Source organism: Hippocampus comes, unplaced genomic scaffold (genome assembly GCF_001891065.2).
Source record: "Hippocampus comes isolate QL1 unplaced genomic scaffold, H_comes_QL1_v1.1 scaffold261, whole genome shotgun sequence".
Classification (NCBI taxonomy): Eukaryota; Metazoa; Chordata; class Actinopteri; order Syngnathiformes; family Syngnathidae; genus Hippocampus; species Hippocampus comes.
The window spans coordinates 2,074,259-2,096,750 of NW_017805824.1; the positions used below are offsets into that span (position 1 = coordinate 2,074,259).

At 39.4% G+C, this 22,492-nt stretch overlaps 1 protein-coding gene across 9 annotated transcripts in view; it reads left to right on the top strand.

Moving 5' to 3' along the window:
* Positions 1-22,492, top strand: part of tead1b (TEA domain family member 1b) — a 49,272-nt gene that overhangs the window by 232 nt on the left and 26,548 nt on the right. For 2 of the 9 annotated variants that reach the window (XM_019886767.1, XM_019886770.1), the window contains exons 1-2: positions 71-531; positions 12,586-12,838. In XM_019886767.1, the coding sequence (XP_019742326.1) occupies positions 12,682-12,838 (157 nt within the window). In that variant the 5' untranslated portion in view covers positions 71-531; positions 12,586-12,681. Of the gene's footprint in view, positions 1-70; positions 532-919; positions 1,035-12,585; positions 12,839-22,492 lie in introns of those variants that run through there. The other 7 variants (XM_019886768.1, XM_019886772.1, XM_019886771.1 and 4 more) reach the window with 7 other exon arrangements.

A 22,492-nucleotide genomic window follows, 5' to 3' on the forward strand; every position in this document is an offset into this window, starting at 1 on the left:
TTTGCTGGGTTTAGTTAATGAATTCTCTCATCCGGGATAGTTTGTGAAAACGCTGGGCTATTTATGTTTGTTATTTCTCCCACGGCGCGTGGAAACGGTGGGTGTCGTGGGTTAGATGGCCGACTCGCTGTTGCAACAGGCACTTTGAACGCTCGCTCCCGTCGCTCGAGCGGCGAAATCTTTTACATTTTTCACATTTTTGGAGAAGAAGGCTGCTCCTACGCCCCTTTTAAAAGCGCCACATGCCGCGTGCTCCGTGTCAGATCCCCAGAAACACCCACCAGGGATTTAAGCTTAAACTAAAAACAAAAAATAAAAACAAACAAACAAAAAAAAACATCTACCTCGGAAAACAGTTTTGGACAACATGACGACTGTTCGCGTCGCTCTTTTTCTATCTCTAGTTGATTTGGTCTACACTTGGGAGATTTCACCGGAGGCTTTTCGGACCACCTCGACGAAAACCACCGGGGAGACTTGTTGCTTCGCCACCTTGGACGTTGTTTTTTCAAATCGCCGTCGAAGTTCTGTGTGAGTATATTTTTGGCTCGTACTTTTTCCTTACGCCTCACTTTTACATGGCAGGGGAGGGAACCGGGGAGAATAAGTCAAAAGTCCGTCATTGTTTCACGCTCCCTACTTTACGTTCGCTCGTGATACGAACAATGCCAAAAATAATTAAGGTATCTATATTTGAAGGGCGGTGGTTTGCCTTGAAGGTTAAAAAAAAAACTTAAATAGAGAGCGTATAGGGACTGGAACAGAAAACTATCCCGGGGCTAAATGTTTCGTTGCTGGTACATTGTCGGAGGAATATTAGCTTAAATTGACGTGTTACTCGTTCGAAAAGTGGATTACTCCGCTATACGTCTGGTACTAACTCGCAGGAAATGGACGTCGAATGTTTGTCAAATATCGTTCGCGGCGCATTTTCTTTGCCTTTTCCCACCTGCTTGTTTTCTTTGAGAGGGTTTCCTTTAGTTTGGGAATTGCCTGCTCAGCTGAAAGTGAGCGCTCTTACAAGTAGACTGCCAGTAGCACGTCGTTAACACCATATTTGCATGTGATTTTTCCAAGGTATTAAAAAAATATTGATTCATGAAAACAATGTAAGAAGCGTTGATTTGATACAGCAGCTTGTCAAAATTCTATTTGTTTATACCATACCTTTTTGGTGTTTCAAGATTTGACAGCTCTGGTTTAGTTTGAACCAAAGCAGTGCTGTAAGGTCACAAGGTCACCATTTGCACCACTAAGATATGCTGCCTAAAATCAACCGTATGGGTTTTTCCCCCCTACAGCAATTTATGTTTCCCATATTGGATGTCAATGGTGTGGTCAAAGTTAAATAAGCTAATTAGAAAGATTATTTTTCCATAGGACATGGAAAAGTGCTGAAGGGAGCAAAATGTACTCTCAAACATCTGTGTTTTAACACAGATTTAATTTTTTTTCTGTCTTATTCTCTCAGAACACTGCCTAATTCTCAGCTCTGTAGAGGAGGAACGAAATATAAAACACACAACAAATTGGCATAAAAAGCTTATTATTTCAAGGAGTAATTCTGAACTCGGCATAACCCCAAACATTTCACATAATAAATCTTCTCGCTAGAATTGGCTGCTTTGTTTTCACTTGATGCAATCAGGCAACCTGTTGGACAAAAGCCTGTTGAACATTTTCATAAGAATAGGGCATATTTGTAATGAGGTCCTCCCAAAATCTGTTTGCCTTTCATCGCTTTTGACATGGAACAGTCTGTGTTCGTTTAAGCTTGATGACGGGCTTTTTATGGTCATAAGTACAAAAAAAAGCTTGGACTTTTTGCAGAGACGTTAGTTTGTAATATGTATCAGTTATTTTACATATTCTAATTTAAGGTTGTGTCATTTTGCTGTTCGAGAAAAAAAATATTTGGGCTTGGGCTATTCTTATTCTCACCATCGACATTTTACGGGAGTGCCATGTTGTAAGTAAATGTTTATTTCGTCAATTAATAGTAACTTGGCAATAGACTTCTCTTTTTAATCGATTCAGTTTGCACACCATAACAGACATGACAAAAATTCAAGTTATAAGAGTACAGACAAGGAGCTACTGTTTAAATGATTGAATGTGTCCATTTTGTTTAATTAATTGTTTTGCATTTGTAGTCTCCTCTATTTAATGCCGTAGACCAGTTTTTCCTGTCTCTGCATTTTATTTGCAATTACAAGGATAATTCTCATATGTATTTAAATTATTGGAACTTAATCTGTTCTTTTTTTTTTTTTTTTTAAGAAATCATGAAACACAACTCTTGAGTCTGATATTAATATAGTTTTATTTTGTAACTGTAAACGTTTGGTCAATTTTCTTGAGTTCATAAATCATAACATGTTGAACTATAGAATATGCGGGCTTATAGGATCATACGTCTGCTTTCGACGGTTAAGGCAAATTTTAAAAAGAGGACACTCCCGGAGGCTCCCAGACTGTTTGTGCCCTGAGGTAAACCCTGGTCTAGAAAGGGAATTTTAGAGTGTGTCTGCGCGGCTGCTCAGCAGTTTGAGCAAAGCCCACTGAGGCCAGCCGAGAGTGCCACGAAAAAGGAAAAGCTGGCTCAAAGCCACTGACGTCATCTAAGAAAATATGCTTCAAACTGGAGCCATAAATGGTACACTGGCTACCGGAAGCACTTTGGTCCTGTCAGACCTTCTTAGTTAATGCAGCACAGTTGTTGTTGCTTTTTTTTTTCTTTCAAAAGCCATGCAAGTTAAAAAAGACAGGCTCTGTTAGTCTGTCATATTTCAGTCTTCCAGTCCTATAACCTGTATCATTTGTAAATATAATTGAATCCAACCGTCTTGTCTCAAAATCTAATTCCGAAAATACATTTTCCTGAAAGGTGTTTCTGCATGAATTTAAGAGAGACTAATGAAAAGAAACACACTATAGTAGTCTGAGTCATCACACGGTCGGAGTAACTTTCTAACACTGTTATAACAACTGGAATTCTTAACCGCAATGAAGGCAGGATATCTGGGCTTCAACAACTTCCTCTCCCTGTGCAGCCAATAGTAGTGACCATAGTGCTCAGCCTTCGATGATTAATGGGAAACAAAGGCGTGAGGCCGCTTCATTTGCTGAAAGTGTGGATAATTTTTGGCTTCTATTCAAACATATTCTCTAATCAGAGATGGCTCCAAATTTCCACATGACACCTCCTCAATAGTCAGTGCACTGTAACCAGGACTGGCAGAGATAAGGCTCTCTGGCCGAAGGTACCCTGGTTTCTGTGGAGGCACAGATAAACAAGAGGGGAAGCTTGTCACTTTCAAATGCAGAACGTACCCTGTCAATTTTTAATCGGCCTTGGGATAAATGTAAAGTTATACAAAATTGACTCTGCATTTAGTCTGCAAAGCGCAATCCAACTGTGCGCATGGTTGGAGTTTTCTTTCCTTTGGTATTTTCGTAGATGGGCGCAGTTAGAAAGGGCTGATTGCGCCGTAGTGGGAGTGAACATCGTCAGGATGTTTCCAATGGAGCAGCTCTCCTCCTTCCCTTTAAATTCAGCGCAGGCTGGGGGCACACAGTCTGTGACATAGCGGAAGCAGAAATTGACTCGCTAAAGTTCATGCGGGAGATTGATGCATGCAAAGTATGATTATAAGGAACTGCAAGAAGATCTCCACTTGTGGAGTATGTTAAGTTGGCCAGGGCGATCACAGAACACCATTGTGAAGTCTGCCTGCCCCACGATCAAATTCACCAAATTCGCTTTCCACCAGCTGCGCCACAACCTAGACCTGCTCCTTGCTTGTCTAGAGTTGAGTCTACTTTCAGTCACCAAATTGGCAGGGTATGTAAAAGAAAACGCACTCCGGTCACCGGACCACTCAACATGGCGCAGCACGGTGTGCGATATTCCGAAACACGGTAAACAAAACTTGCCCTCGTGTGAAAATCAAGATGTGCCAATTTTTATCCCGAGTGTATGTGTGCTGTCTCTGAAAATAGAGCCCTACAGATGCTGTTAAGGGTTAGAAGTTTTCACTACGATGAGAGCAGCAGTGTGGTGGTCCCTACAGAAGTGGATATGCTCTTTTTTTCCTCTTCTTTTTTTTTCTAAACATGCAAGAAAAATCCATCATTTCTACTTGCTCACAATAATAAAATTATCACGACTTAATTAGAAGCAGTCGGTAATTATTCTTGGGAACACAAGCAGCCTGAATGAATCTAAAATGTATTTATCACGAGACAAACATATAAATCACATGTTCTTAAACAATATTTAGTTAACAATGAACAGTGAAAATATAAAAAATATATAGAACACATCAACACCTCTGTCTAGGCCCTGTCTGGTCCTGATTTGTGCCTCTTTACAAAAAAGTCAGCAATATCTCCCTTCTTTTTCATTGCTACCTGTCCCTATTCAAAATGAACTGTCTGGTTAGACTTCTTTATTGTTATAGTCCGAATCTTAAATTATTTCTCCCCATTATTGGGTTTCAAATTACTTTGAAATCAACTTGGTAGTTGATTTCCGACCTACTTTAAAATTAAACTAGATGATGAAGTAACTTGGCTAATGGATAATGTTATTATTTAGACCTTAAAATCATAAACATTGAGATAAAGTTTCACCTAACATTACGGTCTGGCATGAAATCCTTTGCAAACTTGGATTAATTCAACACTAAATTTACAGCAAACTAACAATTATACAAGTTCCCTACTTATCCTAATATCTAGGTATCTCTTAGCAAATGTTAGGATGCCATTTCATAATGTTAACTGACATGCACAGTTGAACTATTTGCCACAAAATCTCTCCTCCTCTAAATGTGCCGTCATATTGCCAGTATTTTAAAACAATAATTCATTTTGTTCTCTGGATCTGTGCCACTCAATTGAAAGACATCCATTCTGCTTTTCTCGCATTTCCAATAATCGCACATCTTTCAAGATGTCGAGTGACCCGTCAATCAACCTGGGGTGGCACTGGCACCTGACGTGTTAGCAATATTTTCCTCGGCATAAGCCGCCCTTCGTCTGTCTCTGATTAACTCATCAGTCCTCATTCCTAAAGTTAACGAATCTAATCAGCGAAGGCAGCGAGTACCAGCCAATTAGAGGCAGAGGTGGGTCATGGCTTCACCATCCGTGAGGGGAAAAATATGGGCAATCTGACTCACAGATATTACTAAATAGTACACAGCAGAGGGGATTTCGAATTGGCTATATGCAATGCTGACTGAAAAATACATGTAAATTGTTTGCCATATACTCGCGCATACCCTGGACTACACCACTGGATAAGAGTTAACAATCTAAAATGTTATTTTTAAATTTTGCATGATGAAAAGTTGTAATGGGTACTCAGGATTGGACCAATTGGTCAGTTTGGAGTTGACTTTACCACGGTGCTCTGCATCAACGTTTAAAGGTGCGAATCAAGTGTTTTGGGCGACTCGTCTTTCAGTCGGCTAATTTCCAGAGGGCTTTCGACTCGTCATTTGCTGTCATCGTTATATGAAACTGCCCTGTGGCACTTTCTGTCACTTTATGGGTCACTGTAGTGGAGTCATTGTACAGTTTGGAACTTGATTGGTCACCAGCAAATTGGAATTGAACCAAAACAACTTTTAGGAGGGTGGAGACAGACAACAGAACTTACGCCGTGTTCCTTGTTTAGGAATAATGGTAGGTTGAGACTTTATTGATCTAGAAAGAAATTCTGAACATCTGTCAAATGCCAGCAAACAACACTGCTCCGTGTTGCTGCGATGATGTCACAGTATTTACATAGCCGATGCAGCCGTCGTCAGCTCCTTTACACATTCCACGGTGGAAAAACAGCTCTGAACTGAGCTGAACTGTACCTCTTGGGGGAAATGCGGCTCTTTTTTTGGCCACCCTCATGTGTGGATATCAACTGCAGTGAAACCAGAGAAATAACACTTGAGAGGAAGCGTCTTTTTCATATTTCCACACAATGTCATCACACAACATGGTCTTGTGTTGGGTTTGTGCCACACATTCAGAAAAAAAGAACCCAAAAAAAGAACAAACTGTAGTAATGTGACCATTTTCAGTTACCTGAGGATCATTAATGCGATGTCTTCATAAATCAGCCATAGAGCACAAAGTGGAAAAAAATATTTTTGCCTCTAAAACTGAATTATCTTTATTTACTACATCAAGAAATGTTCTACAGTATCGAAACAAATTTACGAGTATTAATGGCACATACTTTTCGGACGCCCTCCCTTCTTCCCTCACTCTGCCCACCTTTACCTTTTTTTTTTAGCAACATCATCTTAAAAGGGAGACATACAGTCAATACATTGTAGTAAAATATCTAAACTATAAAACTAAATAAAACTTGCAGTACCGGTACTTTAATGTTTGCTGTATTTGGAGACTGTGTCGTTGCGGGGCTCACCATATCATTTGAGTTCTGTTTGTGATAACAAATGTTGCACTCTTTTTTTTTTTTGGAGGGGGAGGACTGTTCTGTTTGAACGTGATATTGTACTTTACTTTTCCTTACAATTCCCTACCAAACTGTTTCAAGTGTAATTTGTCCACACACAATTTAACATGATGAATGACTCCTTTTCATGACCAGAACCTGGTATTTGGTGAGCAATAAAACTAAAGACATTGCATTACATTGTGTTTCTAGCAAAAGATATTGTGTTAAGTGTACTATGTAGTATCTTGCAATGGGAAGAATTTTTTTTTTGAGGAAACCGTGTACAGGCCGAATGATGGTACAGGTCGAATGATGGCTGTAGACAAGGAAATGTAAATGCAAATGGTGGTCCTCACACTCATCTCTGTGATTTGTTTTTTCATGCCTGTCCGCACGCGTCCTGAGTGAGCCTGTGGCTCCGCGCTCATAACTGTCACAAGATCCTTTATCTGACGGACCTTTATTTACAGCTTTAATTTCCTGAGCTTTATGTGTTCAGCTCGCGCGCCACGCCACTGCATTCTTGCTGTCTGGAATGCGCCGCATATTTTTGATAGGCAAATATCCAAGGTGTTATATTTGAAAGGTACGTTTTATTTTTACATGTTTCAGTATTACAAGAAGGAGCCTGTTTGCCTTAAATTCACAGGAAAATTTACCTTTGTGTTATGGTGGACAACCTTTCAACTGTGTCTCTTTTCGGGGACTGTAGATGTGTCTGATGTTGTCCAGGCCATGTTGTTGCTACGTGGTTCTCATTCTGAGGCGGGTAGAGCGAGGGCTGCTTTGATAGAACCTGTAAATCAATCCTATTCTCAGGCAAACAAAGATTGATCCCGCAGTGGCCTGATGGTTGCTGGGTAGTGAGGGCCAGGCCTCGGGTTTGAGTGTGATGACATGAGACAGATTCACAGCATCTAAGCCTACCGGTTCAAAGAGGCATGAAATGAACACAAAGCCATTTGCCGAGATGATCAACCTAAGAAAGTCTTGAAACCTCTTTAGTTGACCGTCCTAAATTGGTACCGCTATTGTCATCTTTCTTTTTCATCCTTCCAGCTATGATCTGGTAATCTGCAAAAAAATACCCAAAATATTTCTGGCATGGCTTTTAAATTGGTTTAATTCCTATTTTTCCATTTCATTTTTGTCTCGTGAATTCAGTGCAGTCGTTTGTTTCTGTGCCTCAGAAAAAACATTTTCAGTTTTCAAGCTTGGGGTCGATGTGTCACCCTGAGTGAAATGAAATTCATGGTGAACTTTGGCTTGTGTGGGAAAGATGTGCACAAATGATAATAATCAGAAAGGTAATTACAAGGGTATTTGCCTGGATTTATTTTTGCACTCAAGTTTTGCATTCACTCGGCCTTATAAATGCATCTCAAGGTCCTCCGAGATATGTTTTCACAGACGTAAAAAATTTTCCGCATTACGTTTTAATTTGCCGTATAATAGAAGCTGCGATTGTGAATGCTCATAGTTGTTTGCACATTGCTCAAAATGAAATACTTTTGACATTGCTGTTATAATTATGTCTTTACAACATCCGGAAAATGTTACGTTTTTAAATCGCACCGTAATTACGGTTTTACACATTGCGGCCTTAACTACCGCGGGTTATTATGGAGCCCACAAAAGTCATTCATGGAATCATTATTGCGCCTTCTGAGATAACAGCACAAAAGAACTCCACATGGAAAATTACATTTGAGACCTCTCATCTGCTATTTCATTACCTTGCTCTGTCTGATGGCTGAAATGGGTTCTCTTAATTTAAGGAGCTGGATTCCACCTCGGTGAGTGGTTTATGTAATCTCACTGTAAGTATAATTTCCCATAATGCCGTGTCAGACCTACTACTCTGCTTAGCTACCGCTGTCACTTATTGCAATGCTGGCCATCTCTCTCCCCGAGATCTGACGAGCAAGATCATTTCTATGGTGTACGCTCTGAAAGGAGGAAACTATGCAATTATCTGTAAGCCACAAGTGTTTCTATGGGTGACATTCATACTTTCCCGTGAAAAACGCAATTAGGCCCCGGCCCAGATTCTACACTACTAGGAGACCCCCTTCATTGATGACTTTTAGCAGAAGCATCCAATTTAGGGATGCAAAGAAGCTCATCTATTGAGGGTGGATATTGTATTCAAAACTATTTATTTGAGCTGAGAACCAAGTCAACAAATCAAAAATAGGATGCAGAATATTTGAGAGATTTACCCATCAGTTCTAGTTACGGTAGTTGTATTAAAGCATCTGTGTAGGAGTGTTGAATGGACTAATCAACAAATCTCAGTTTGGCTCTAGATTCATGAATTCTAGATTTTTTTTATCTTGTTAACAGTCTTGCCTTGGCAGAGGTCAGTGCCAAGATAGTACCTTATCGGTCCTGTTGCTGCTGTTAAATCAGAAAATGTATGCACCCGCCATCAGGTGTCTGCACCTGAATAACCCCACTTACTATTCCTTTGTCACTGTTACTACACACAATTGCCCCTCACTGCATTTCACATTAAACGGGTAGAAAAATGTGACATTTCATGCACAGCATAGAATAAGTAAAACAAGGAGATGCAAAAAAAAAAAACCCAACAACAGCACCACCCATACAGTACATGTAAAATATAGCAGATCAATTGTCAATTTGTATATTCATAGTAATATTAATTTTCTCCCTCAATGCTGTAACATCTAACTTAATACAACACTATGTGTAATGTTAATATTAGAGGATGAACTAATTCATAATATTGTGATCGGATACTGTATCCATCTTATGGTACAGTATTTTTCTCTGTCTATCCAAAGACAGAGAAAAAGACAGTGGTTAACTAGCTAATTGCTTTAAAGTGTACTCTTTCAATGTCAGTGATTTTTTTTTAAATCTGTCTTTATCAAGTTTGAAAAAATTAACTGCATTAAATAGACTGCAGTCCTCTATTAGGAGTAGAGAAAAGCACACAAATCTGGAGTCTGCATCTCCAATACATCCCGATCTGCATTAAAAGGTAATGGGTTCACATTTGGCCTGTGCCCATCACTTTTCTGCAAATTTTCATGGGAATATTTTAAGTAGTCTTTGCTTATCCGATTGCTTGCCAAAATAGGAAGGGGAAAAATTACAAACAATGGCACTTTGTTTTAAAATGTTAAATTAAAAATGGACGTTATTAAGCAATATTGAACATTCACTAAGGCACTTGACTTTGTTTATGATTGTTATCAACTGTCATTAAAAAAAAAAACAAAAAAAAAACACCATTTGAAGCACTGAGAAGCCTCATGGTGTGAGTAAGAAATTTACAATACTTCATCTCATTATGCTCCAAAATGACACTGCAATGTCACTTGCAAAATACGCTCATAATTAACACTAAGCTGTTCTGCAAAGTCACATTTTAGCCTAGCTTTTGGAAAAATCTATACAGTATTTGACATTTCTGAAAGGATTGGCTTGAAATCCTGAAATCTTGAACAGAAAGCCACATAGAAAGAGGGATGAAAGAAGTCTAGGTAGATTTAACTTGGTGTGATTGCCCGAGACATCATCATTAAGAGTGTCTCAAGGATGACAAAGAAGACCTGGTTCCTCGTTGTCCAAATCAATAGATGCTTTTACCCAGCCATCTCAGGCAAGCAATGTTATACCGTTGCTGTGCTTTGCTGCTCTATAGAAACTGCACAGAGACAGAATGGACTAGCATAGAATGTTGCAATATATAAACGTGCAATCAGTGTAGGCAAGCAAGGCAGAATGACAATGTGTTTACGCCGTTAAGTGGTGCCGAGAAACTAATGTACAGAGTTTGTTTCCTTTAGCCTGGTAGAAACATCCGAGCTTTTCTCTCCCTTTTGGGCAGGAAATGTACCGCAACTCTTTTTAAAATACCACCTTTCCAATTAAAAAAAAAGACAGAACTAATGTGGACTTTTTCTTTTACATTCAGATATTAATTTGTTTTGCATCAGGCTACAGTAAGAGGAACACATCCAGAAAAGCTTTAAAAGCTTCTGAATTTATCGAGGTTTAAATTTGGGCCCACCAACCCATAGCACCCTCCGATCAGTTGTGAGGTAGTTTAGGAGTGTCAGCAGTTTACACACAATAACGGAATTCAGTAGTAAATGTGCTCTCTGCTCACTGGGAGTGCCCCCCTTCATGAACTGACATGCTGAAAGAAACATATTACTATCCCCACTTATGGACAGCTTTTGCTACATGAATACACTAACTCTTCACAATTAGTTTCATGCAATGTCATATAAATATTCATAGTTCATAATATTTTCATTTTGAGGTTGACTGTAGAATTCACAAGTGTAGTGACTATAGTGGACCTTCTCAAGTTTAGCAACTTAAACCTAATAAAAGTTGGAATTTGACTGCAAGTTTTGGTGAAGGTAGGGCATAAATGGCCTTTTTGGACATCAAACAAAATGTGTGACATCAGCTCTCGGCTCACTTTGCGAGACCACATTTCAGCCAGAATCGTCACCATTTTTGAAACAAGCATGTTAGTAAGACATAAACAAAACTAAATGAGAAGAATAACCACAATTAAGTTACCAAAAGTAAGCAGACTTATATTCTTAGCAGAAAAGAAAAGTAACCTCTAGTGCTAGCTGCTACGGTCGCTATTCACTGACTGGCTGGCTTACATATGGTTGTCGCTTCTTTTCAAAAGTCAGTGTTTTATGCTTTTGTTACTTTTTAAAGCTTTACATTCCATTTGTGGTTGATATAGTTTTATACTTGTGTGTCTGCTAAATGAAGGGTAGATTTGCCAGCTCATTTTACACAACAAAACAACAATGCACCTAATTCGCCATCCGTAGCCATGATGCTACTGTTTGATATTAGTGAGTTGATGAGCAATCCACAAAGTGGACAGTAAAAATAGCTCTCTCTTCCTTAAGTTTTACAGCATGATGGGAATCTCCCATAATATTTGGTTTTATATTCCTGTGCATGTGACATGACATCAAGGTAATAAGTATATGGCCTTGAATTGTCATCTCACTGGTATCTGTATTGTATGTTTTGATGAGCTGGGGACATAATTCAATGTAGCATACAATACATGACCGCGTCTAGAATGTCTGAATGTGCCTGCATTATGAAAGCCTACATTGTGGGCTGTGTGGTTGTCTTGCATTGGCTGAACAGTGATTAGGTGCAGGTGTTGATTGCAGTACGGCGGTTGGAAGAAGAAAATGATGATAAGCTGCTTTTGTTTTTGTCAGTGTGTTTGTGAGAGCACAAGAGAGTCTCAATCCAGGCATCAGCTGATCTCCTATCCCATAATGCAGTGTTTTACCTTTTCTCACGGCATGTCCACTAATTTATTAAGTAGTCATTTAAGCCCATGGATGCCTGCTCTTCAGAGTGATATTTTTCTAGTTTTTTGCCTTGACTTGGAAGCTAAAATTTGACATAAGAACCTGATATGCAGCCTGTTATACCGGAGACAAATTCCTTGTGTGTTCTACATACTTGGCCAATAAAGATGATTCTGATTCTGATTCTGATACGGTGGCAGCGAACTCAACTCAACTAGTTTCACAGCGAGCAGCAGTTTGATCATGAATAATTGTGCAAAAAGAAGTTTGTAGCTGTTTATTGGGTCTCCCAATTGAAGTTTACACAATCACATAACTGCCTTATCTAAATGCTAATACACAATGTGAAGCACTATTGACGACCTAACGAGTAGCATTGGCATCACAGTGTTATAACCCTTTAAGCAATGGACATTTGAACATCACAGAACAGTAGCAACACATGTAGACAGACAACTTACAGCAGCAATACTCATCGGCATATAGTCTTTTTTTCTACGAATAACGACCAATGTCACTTCATCTTACTGAGTCACTTATTCACTAAGAAACTCTTCTTCAATTGAGCCTGTATGTCTGTATTGTATTGGTGTCTGGTACACACAACAAACGGAGCACAATGCGGGCTGCAATGGAATAATTATTCAATTTCAATCCCAGTTTCAATGGGGGAAAGATGATTTGCGATACAAGTGTTTTCCGTTATGAGAGTGGTCATGGAGCAAACTGAACTTGTTAGATAAAGCACCGCTTTATGCTTTCTATTTTTTTCAGGTCTCACCCTAGTTTGGTCCAGGCTTTAGCTTGGAGAGCCCAACCGCCAACATTGATCCCAGCAGCTGGAGCGGTAGCGAAAGCCCTGCCGAAGACATGGAGAGAATGAGCGATTCGGCAGACAAGCCTGTGGACAACGACGCAGAAGGCGTGTGGAGTCCTGACATCGAACAGAGCTTCCAAGAGGCCTTGGCTATTTACCCTCCTTGTGGACGTCGAAAGATCATCCTGTCAGATGAGGGGAAGATGTATGGTGAGTACAAATCTGCCATGTACAATTTTCTTTGCGTGTCTGCTGAACTACAAGGAACCAAACAAAAAACGTACTTTATTTCATTAAAGGGCAAGTCAAGTAAAACATTTTTTATCACAATAATATTTTCTATGCGCGTCCACTATTCCAGTGGTTCTTTACCTTAGAGGTACCGAACCCAACCAGTTAATATGCGCATTCACCGAACTCTTAGTGAAAAATACATATATACAGTATATTGTTTACAAATTCAAGACATAAAAAAATGCATTTATTAAAAACAGAAAAAAGTAGATAAAATTTCAAGAGATAAGTATACTTTTTTTAAAAATAATTTCCCGCAGCACTGATTGGACAAGCAATGTAATGTGATCATCTGCAGCCAGTGATGGCCAAGCGGGTGTGTCATAACTAATTGACATGTTGAGTCGGGTGTGTCTTACCCTCCATGGCAGAGGCTTCGTCAAACCCCTGAGACCGATTCACCGAACCACTGGGGTTCGATCGAACCCAGGTTAAGAACCACTGCACTATTCTAAACAAAGTATTCTTCCTAATATTGTGTTTGTGGAATTTGAATTAAGCAGCAAAATCCACCCGTTTTTATCCATCTCAGGGGGTGGCCATTTTGCCATCACAGTGCCCAAGGGCCCATGTAACGACTGTCACGGTTCACCTGTTTTCTGGGTTTGGTCATGTGACGTTCGCAAGCTCAGCCCGGTGAGACCGGGAGTCCACTGTCGTCGGCTGATGTGAGGATTTAAAGGCCATTCAAGCTTTATTTCCAAGATTGCCGACTGGTCTATCAATCTCATCAAAACATGTATACTTTAGTCTTCTCTCAAGCTTTGACAATCACTTCTCTTGTCTGTGTAAAAGCTGAACTGATGACAACAGTCCCCACTTAGACATGCACAGCAGCAAGAAGCTACTTTTTCCTTCCAGTTTGTGTATCAGACAATAAATATAAAATGGCACCACAGTATTTCATCATGTTTCTCTTCCCTTTTTCATCAGCAATGAAAAAGACCAAAACCATAACAATGAAAATCATGGAATTCATAGTGGACCTTTTCCTTTGGGCGTCCTTGAGGCAACAAAATATTATTACTATTATTAGCATTTTTATTAAGATTTGAGAGCATTATAAAAACTGAATTGAGCAAGTAAACCACAATCACTGCACTTAATACATGATGGTCAATCTCAAACTAACAATGTGGCGACCGTGCAGATGCTTAAGTGCAAGTTTGTCAGTAAAACAGCATGAACTATTAGTCGGTGGCAGATGGTACTGTGGCTGCCACCAGCTGTGCCCCCTCTCCCACTGCCCTCCTCTACCCCATCTCTGGCTTGGTGATGTCATGGAAAGAAGGAATATTTTCTTTCTGAGGATTTCAAGTTGAACAGCTTGTCAATGTCAAGTGGTGGTCGAAAACCCCACAGCGCATTCATTTGCAGCTGTCATGTGACCCCTCTGGCCAAACGAAATGTAAATTGTAGGAATTGCAATGAAACCCCGTCAGCTGCCACTGGCCTCAGATGGGACCTCCCCTACTATCTCCTCTTCCACATGCAAACTGAAGCTTTTTGAGTGCTCTGGGTTAAAGCATGACCATTTTATTTTGTGTGTTTTTGAGCTCCCCTTCAATGTTTTTCATACTGAATGTGGTGTGTATGTGGTAATCCCGCAAGGGAAAATTCTCTTTGCGCTTTGTTGTCGAAACAACACACACAAAGACAGTACACAATGGATTCTGCAAGGGAGAAGGCAAGAGAGATGTCAGAGTGATTTTGCCGTGATACAGTGCCTTGCTCAAGGGCAGAGCTTCCCGAACCATTTCAGGTCAAGCCCCAAATTAGAAACGTTCCATAAAAGATGTGACAAACAATGTATTTCTTTTTCAAGAAAATGTATGGCTGCTTGAAAACCATTGAAATAATCATTAACTTAATAATGGCCCAACCTCATTTGTGAAAAGCTTGCCAGGAAGCAGCATCTGATATTTTGTTCCTCAGCAAGTTTCCATTTTTTTCCCCCTCCGGTCACCTGTTATATAAAGCCAAGTCCTTAAGGAGAGAGCAACTATCGCCTCAAGCACAAAGCTTAATAAACAGGCCCAAAATAATGATGTTACTACACACAACTGAACAACAGTTCAAACGCAAAAGCCGACATTTTTTCTCAAATTAATTTTTTTATTTTTGGTTTCCCAGTTGAAGCCAATCATTGTTATTTCAGGTATTCTACATTAATATAAATTAAGCATATCAGAGGTTAATTTGAAAAAAAATGATGTCATTTCAATGCAAAATCTGACAATGCCAAGAAAATAATTTTCTTCAAAAATGGACAAGTCCAAATTTTTCACCTAGCTACAAAATCTCACTGAAATTGGTTTGCGAATAGAAATTAACAGCTAGAACTACAATCTCTTGAACCACCCCTTAAAATAAACATACAGTAAATTCACCTTGAATCTTAAGCCTTCAACGGACAAAGAGACAAAGTGACAAAGTGACATTGATTGCACAGTGTCAGTTGACGGCTTCTTTGTTAAATTTGCAAGCCTGATCACCAACAACATTCTCACCAGTGAGTTTCATGCATCTCTCTTGAACCGTTGAACAATAAACCACAGGCGACACAATTGAACGTTACCATATTTTAAGCTCGCTCTCAAGCACAACCGAACCTTTATTAGCTATGAGTTAGCAATAAATCACAGGCACAGACATGTTTGAGGGAAGTACTGTATGTGAGGAATGACGACTATGTGATGATGTAATTTGAGGATGAGCAAATTCATCGGAATTTAATTTTGATTTTGATTTTGGGTTCTCACAATCATGCAAACATTAAAATTGAAGGAAAAGGTAATCCTTTTCCTTCAATTTTAATGTTTGCATGCCGGACAGTGTCATGTGTGATTGTGAAGTTCCTCCTTGTGAAAGCAACCCAAGTGTGTGACAAATGTTCTTCTGCCTCTCTTGACTGTGCTTTAAGATGTTAAATAACACTGGAATACTAAACACACAACAAAAAGAATTATACATGGTACATATTTAAATACAACATATATTTTGTTTTAGAAAACTCACCAGTGCTCATGCTAGCAGCGAATGGAAACTCCTATTGAATGGCTAATAGAAAATTAGCATCGTATTCCAGGAGTGATAGTCCGTCAAACAACAAATATTCACACTCAAGCGCTGTGCTAACACATACGGACAAGTATTATAAATATAGTCACATGCATAAATTCTTCCTAATCTGTGAAAAAAAATTATATTAGTTAAGTTCAATCACAACAGTCTTTTTCTACTTTTTTGGTTTTAAACGAGATATGCTATGGCTGCAGTAAAATGTGTCCCACTGACTTTGTATTTATTCATTGATTTATTGTTGTTTTTTTTTTATTTTTTATTTTTTTATGTTTACCTTCATCATTTGTCCGAATCAGTGGACAAAACTGCATGGTGGTCTTGACCTAGTAGCCTCAATAGAATCACCATAAAGACAGAAAGTGAACATAGTGAGTGTGTCTTGTGTCTCATTCGCCCTCCTCCCTTGACAATGCTGACTGCGTCTGCGACCTGGAAATTGATCTCGGGTCGCCATATAATCGACAATCTCAATTGTCTTAAATGCGCCCAGAGGAGGGAGATTTGAAGAGGCTTCGTAAAGGAGCTAATTGAAGAAATGTACATTCCACCTCAGTCTGACGCCACAATTGTGGTGCTGACTCATTTTTGGTTTATTCGTGTTTGAAATGAAAAAGATTTTTTTAACTGACTGCACTCCAAGGTTTTTATGTATATGGTATGCACTACCGGTCAACATTTTCTCATGCTATTGAATGTGAAACGGTTTCTCAATTCTGAACAGGTACAGTGTGTGTATAGTTAAAATTCCACATTTTCAGTATTTACATCATGTAGGATTAAAGGCGTCATTCCACATGCCCAAACGATCTATTTTCTGAATGACCTGAAACAACTTCATTCATCATTAGCTTTTCCTCAGTGCAATAGTTTTTCCTCAGTTTGCACTGACTCGCACCAGGCTGTCATGGCGCCTATAGTGCTGTAAAAACACCATCAAGAGTGCCACGGGAACCAACCAAATTTGACTTAATTTGTCCAGAAACTATTAGTTATTATTTCCAGATATTTCTTTGTTCATCTATGCATGTCATTGACTTATCGTGATGTATTGTTGCAGTCCTAACAATTAAAAGTTTTTCCATTAGAGTGGCAGAACAAGTAATGGCTTACAACAGAACAAGTAATGGATTATGAGTATATCAGCTTTGTGTTCAATTAAACAGGACCAAATTTCACACAAATCTGTCATTAACTTCAGATCAGGTCATCATTATTTCAGTATTCCTCCTTTTTAATACATTTTTCTTTGGTCTTGTGCATTGAGATTTTTTTTTTTAAATGTTAAACGGGTGCCTTGGCTGAGTAAAGGTTTCCAAATGATGGTTTAGAACGCTGTCAGAATTTATTTATCAGTGAAATGTTTGTTGCACTAAAGAGTTTTTGATAAGTTTTGTCGACAGGTTTTTTTTTTTTTTTTTTTTTTTTTGCTTTTTCTCTCTGGACCAAAGGGTTTGCGAAGCGTGATGTGATGGTCCTTTAATCTAGGTTTACCGTGCTTACAGAGAGGCACAACCTCTCATGGCATGTGAGATGAAAGTTGGCTATGTGGCGACTGGTATTTTGTATTTGAGATTCTAGGGATGGTGATGTGTTCGAAATGCAGAGCTCATCTCAAGAGAAGTCATCCTGAGTGCCATTAAGCCCTTCGTCATCCAGGGGTAGAGTGCAGTTAATTAGCAACAGTCTCTATAGCAACTGTGTTGCGGTACACACAATTTGTAATTTCTGCTTCTTAGCTTATTATTGTAGTGTTTACCTGAAGTGAGCCGCATATTCTGAGACTGGTGTTGACCGGCAATGTTCACATTCTCTTAGAATGACATCTGCATAGAGTATCACCTCAAATTGCACTTGGCTTGGCAAGACTTATTTAGAAGAATATTGAAAAGAGAAAGCAAATAAGAAGCTTTGGCCCGAGCCAAAGCACTTGCACAGTTCACCTGCTGTGCTAGGCTGCATTCATTTATTCCAGAAATGGAGATGATAAGTGAAACAACACGCTTCGCTCAAATTGTATGTTTATTCATTGAGTTATATATTTGTACTTGTCTTGCAAGCTCAATGACACCAGTGAATTTTTGTGTCACTGTTGGCAAAAAAAGTATCCGATTCTTGTTGCTATCGAACGGAAGATACATCATGTAAATATATATATTTACATCCATAATATTTTTACTGTTTTTTTAATTATTACTCGCTAAATAATTATACAATTAAAAAATTATAAAGTAATAATAGTAATTCTAAAAATAAAATATAAAAATAATTATATGAAATTAAAATGTGTGTATATTTAAGTATAAATATATCATCAGAACAAGATGCGCCACAACTGTCATATCCATGGAGTCATGATGTCACATACAGCATTTACAACTCTTTAGGGGTGTTCACACGGCAACTTTGACTCCGGTGTAGCACCGGAACTGCCCCCCGTAGAACGTTCACATGTACAAAGTTAAACCGGAGTAGCCCCTGAAAACAGCTTAAACCGGAGCAAATTTCACCCTGCTCAGGAGGTGGTTTAAAAATTTACTCCGGAGTAAATGCTAGTTTGCGGGGCAGAACCGATATAAAATGGGGCGTGAGAAGAGTTGATTACAACTTGATTTGTCTGGAGAAGTATAAACCATGGTTTTTCGATATGTCACAAACAAGGCGGGGAAAAGGAAGTGCACTTTACGCATGCCCTGCTCAATGTCTCTGTTTTATTTACGTATTATTACGTAATAATTATTATCGTATTGCACGGCCACTAAAACTGCCGTGTGAACGCAAGTGGGGCTGCATCGGGGTGGGGTTAACATGCTTCTCTTTAGTAAGCAGCTTTATACGTGTGAACGCTCCACAGAATTTACACCGGTGTAAGATATATCGCAACAAAATACGTAAGTGCAGCACCAATGCAAATGTGTGCCATATGAACACCCCTTTTGAGATAATAGACAATACGTACGTTTTTCATGGACATATTGTTCAGATACAGACCTGTTGCCCGGCAATATATTTTTTCATGCCTTCATGTCTTTTACTGTAAACCATTTCTGTCAGCTCGTTTTGTTTCTGCCCTCTGGGCAGTGATCCGACCCAGACCCTTCCTGTGGGAACTAAGTAGCACTTGCTTTGCAGAGATGCTAAGAATGAGTTCGTATAATGAGCAGACCTGGCTTGGCCCCGATGGCCCAGCACTTTGCGCCTGTGCGGCTTGTATCACCAAGCCGAGAATGCTCTGAGACAGAGTGTGCAGACCTGATCCTCCCCGCTGGGCAGATAATTAGGAATTCTGGGATCAGCTCAGACTCCCTGAGTCACCTGCATTCACTCAGAATGGAGTGTGAGGGACTTCATTGTAGGAGAGGCATCACACACCTTAAATTGACATTTTGTGGTTTATTAACAATCCTAATTTTCTATTCATTTGTAGAATTTTTTTTTTTTTGCACTCTACAAGGTTTCCTTCTGAGTGAGCTCAGCTTCCATTTTTTTTGGAATATAATGAATTTTACCATCTTGATTCCATGTCTCTCAACAAGCACCTCAGCATTTCGACAAAAACGAGTCAGGTTGACTTCCAACAGATGAAATGTTTCTGATACTATATTGTATTTTCTCTTCACTGTGAAAACCATTATGTCTATAACAAACTAAAACAGAATTTTATCAACTGCTCACTTACTCATTACACAAATGAGTCACCGTGAGGACAGGGATAGCTTGATTTTGATTAGTATCAAATATTAACAGAACTTGGGTAACCATACTGTGCTGAAACTTCTTTGGCAACGTGTGTTGGTGTTGAGAAAGCTTATTTTATAGCAAGTTCATTGTCTTGATTAAAATTCTATATACCTTGGATTCATTAACTGTCCTCATGTTTCCACCCAGCATTTCACTTCAGTTTGCTACCGCTGGATCAGGTAGCTCTGAGGTTTGTGTTTTATGCCAGACGGCTGAAGGCAGATTATTATTGTTATTGTTGTTGTTATTTTGCATTGAAATCATTCATCATCTATTGAATCCTGGAAGACAAGCATTCAATTCTCTGTTGATCAATCAAGAGACAGCAGTGCATTAACCTCCATCCTTCACAAGTGTACTGAAGCGTACCACTTCAACTGGCACACCAACAAGGGAAAAGTGTAACTGTTAGGTTTGGATATTTTGAGAGACTTTACAATAAAAGATGTAACAAAATCCACCGTTGGGAGAAAACGACAAGCCTTTTGTGCCCCTCTCAGACTAGGCAATAATGTAAAATTATCAGCTAAATAATAAATGTATATTTGTAGTGCTTAAGTGTAACCAGTGCTTAATACTGTACTTTTGATTGCTTCTTGACATTTTACATTATTAAACAGAGCAACGGGCATATGAAGTTCAGGTATTATTTTTATCTACTTGAGGCCACCATCCTCATGTTTTACTGTAGTATCTGTGACATGAGTGTGTTTGGCTTAAAAAGGCAGAGCCTATGACATGGTCATCAGCAAATGAGAGTGTAGAATTGGCGCTATTGTTAGGGGTGTCCCGAAATAATTATTTCACCTCCGATACGATACCGATATTGCAGCCTAGACTACTGTCCGATACTGTTATTGATCGGATACGATATCAGCAGGAACGATACATGCTTTTATTGATGTTTTACGATGATATTTTAGAAGAGACAGCACGTTGGCCTCACAATGCAGAGGTGCAGGGTTCGATTTCGGCTAATGTCAACAGTCTCTGCGCCTCATCGCTGTACAGCTTGACAAATTTTCTCCCTGACAAAACCCACAATGTCGACAAAACTTTCTGTGCAGGACTCACCTGCGTTTTCTTTTCAATGTAAGTGTGAATTTGGGGGATTTAATCTCAAAACATCACATATAGCATAAAATACATTAGGCGTGTCCAAATTCATCACAAGTATATTGACTGTTGACTGATATAATCAGACACTGTTTTTTGGCTGATATTGGACAATATTGAATTGAAACACCCCGAAGGTCCTCCAAAAGCCCAAATTTGTCACCGACATGACGTACCTTTCAGAGCGACTTGACCGCACTTTGAAATTTCAAATCTCCAAATTCACACGGCTTTTGACTCTCGCCTTCTCATCTTAGTGAAGTTTGCTTCGGAGTACACTCTCAGGGCCTACATTTCTCTGCTCTTTTTCTACACTGCTCTACGCTGCTCTTCTTCTAGACAACCCAGAGGTACTCCACATTCGGACTCACCTGTGTTTTCTTTTCAATGTAAGTGTGAATTTGGGGGATTTAATCTCAAAACATCACATATAGCATAAAATACATTAGGCGTGTCCAAATTCATCACAACTCTGCGGCCCCTCCTCCAGGTTTCTCATTTTCCCCAGTTAGGGTTTTTGGAGTTTTAAAGGTGTTATCTTGAAATATTGTCGACATTTAGAGACACGGTAGATTCATATATATTTTAAGCAATTTCAAGAGACATGCAAGCTGGGTTTACATTTGTCTGTTGTGGGTGGTGAATAGCAGGCCACTGCTTGTCTGAATCAGTCGACCATAGGGTGTGTCCCAGCTGTGAGGTCTGTGCGAGGCCCTTGGAGCCAGGCTTCTGGTTTCAGGTTGCATGTTCCCTGTTGGCTGCTTTTGTTTGACTAAAACACAGAAACTCGGCTCTTCTTAAAGATGCAGCGTCGCTTTCATCCTCTTTTCAAGAAATCACGTCTCACACTGATTACATCATATTCCATTGATGCAACGCTTTTATTCTGATGAGATCATCTCACACTGATGGGACCATTCGGAGTAATCAGCATATGAATGAAATCCGAGTGCTAGTATCATTCTCAAGCACACGGACTGCACGCCGCCGCTAACAGAGCCTGTCATCTATTCTTTTGCTGTTTGATGACAAGTGACAAGTGTCTCTCAACACTGCACAGAATCCCTGTCAACAAAAGAACCACAGACACCACATCATCATATGCAACGGCATGTCACCGGTTCAACATATCTTACTCAACCCATATTATTCAATTGCAATGTGGCTTTACTGCATGACTTCAGAGAACGTCAAAATATCTCCGCTGCTGAGAGATTAAAGCAACGCACAATTTGAACTACTGTACATCCAATGAGTCTCTCAGCCTGCGATCATGATTTCAACTTGAAATAGCCATCATCATGCCCACAAAGTTAGACTCTTCGTTTTATAATATTAGTCGCATTCAGCCCCTCTTCCTTTGTGCTCCGACATGCCATTGATCCCCAGAGATTGAAAATATTGATTTTACTCTGTGTCTTACTTTGTCGTAGAGAAGGGGGCAGCGCAACTTCCTGACTGTTTCTACCGTGTTCACACATATGCACAAACTCTTTTTTCGGGAGACTCATAATTATAGCCGTCTTTTCAGATTAGTCCAGCATGCCTGTCCAACTGTAGCATCTCTCCCTGGTCATTTATTTCATCCCTCTCTCTCTCTCTCCTCTCTTGAGAGACACAGCTCAAACACAA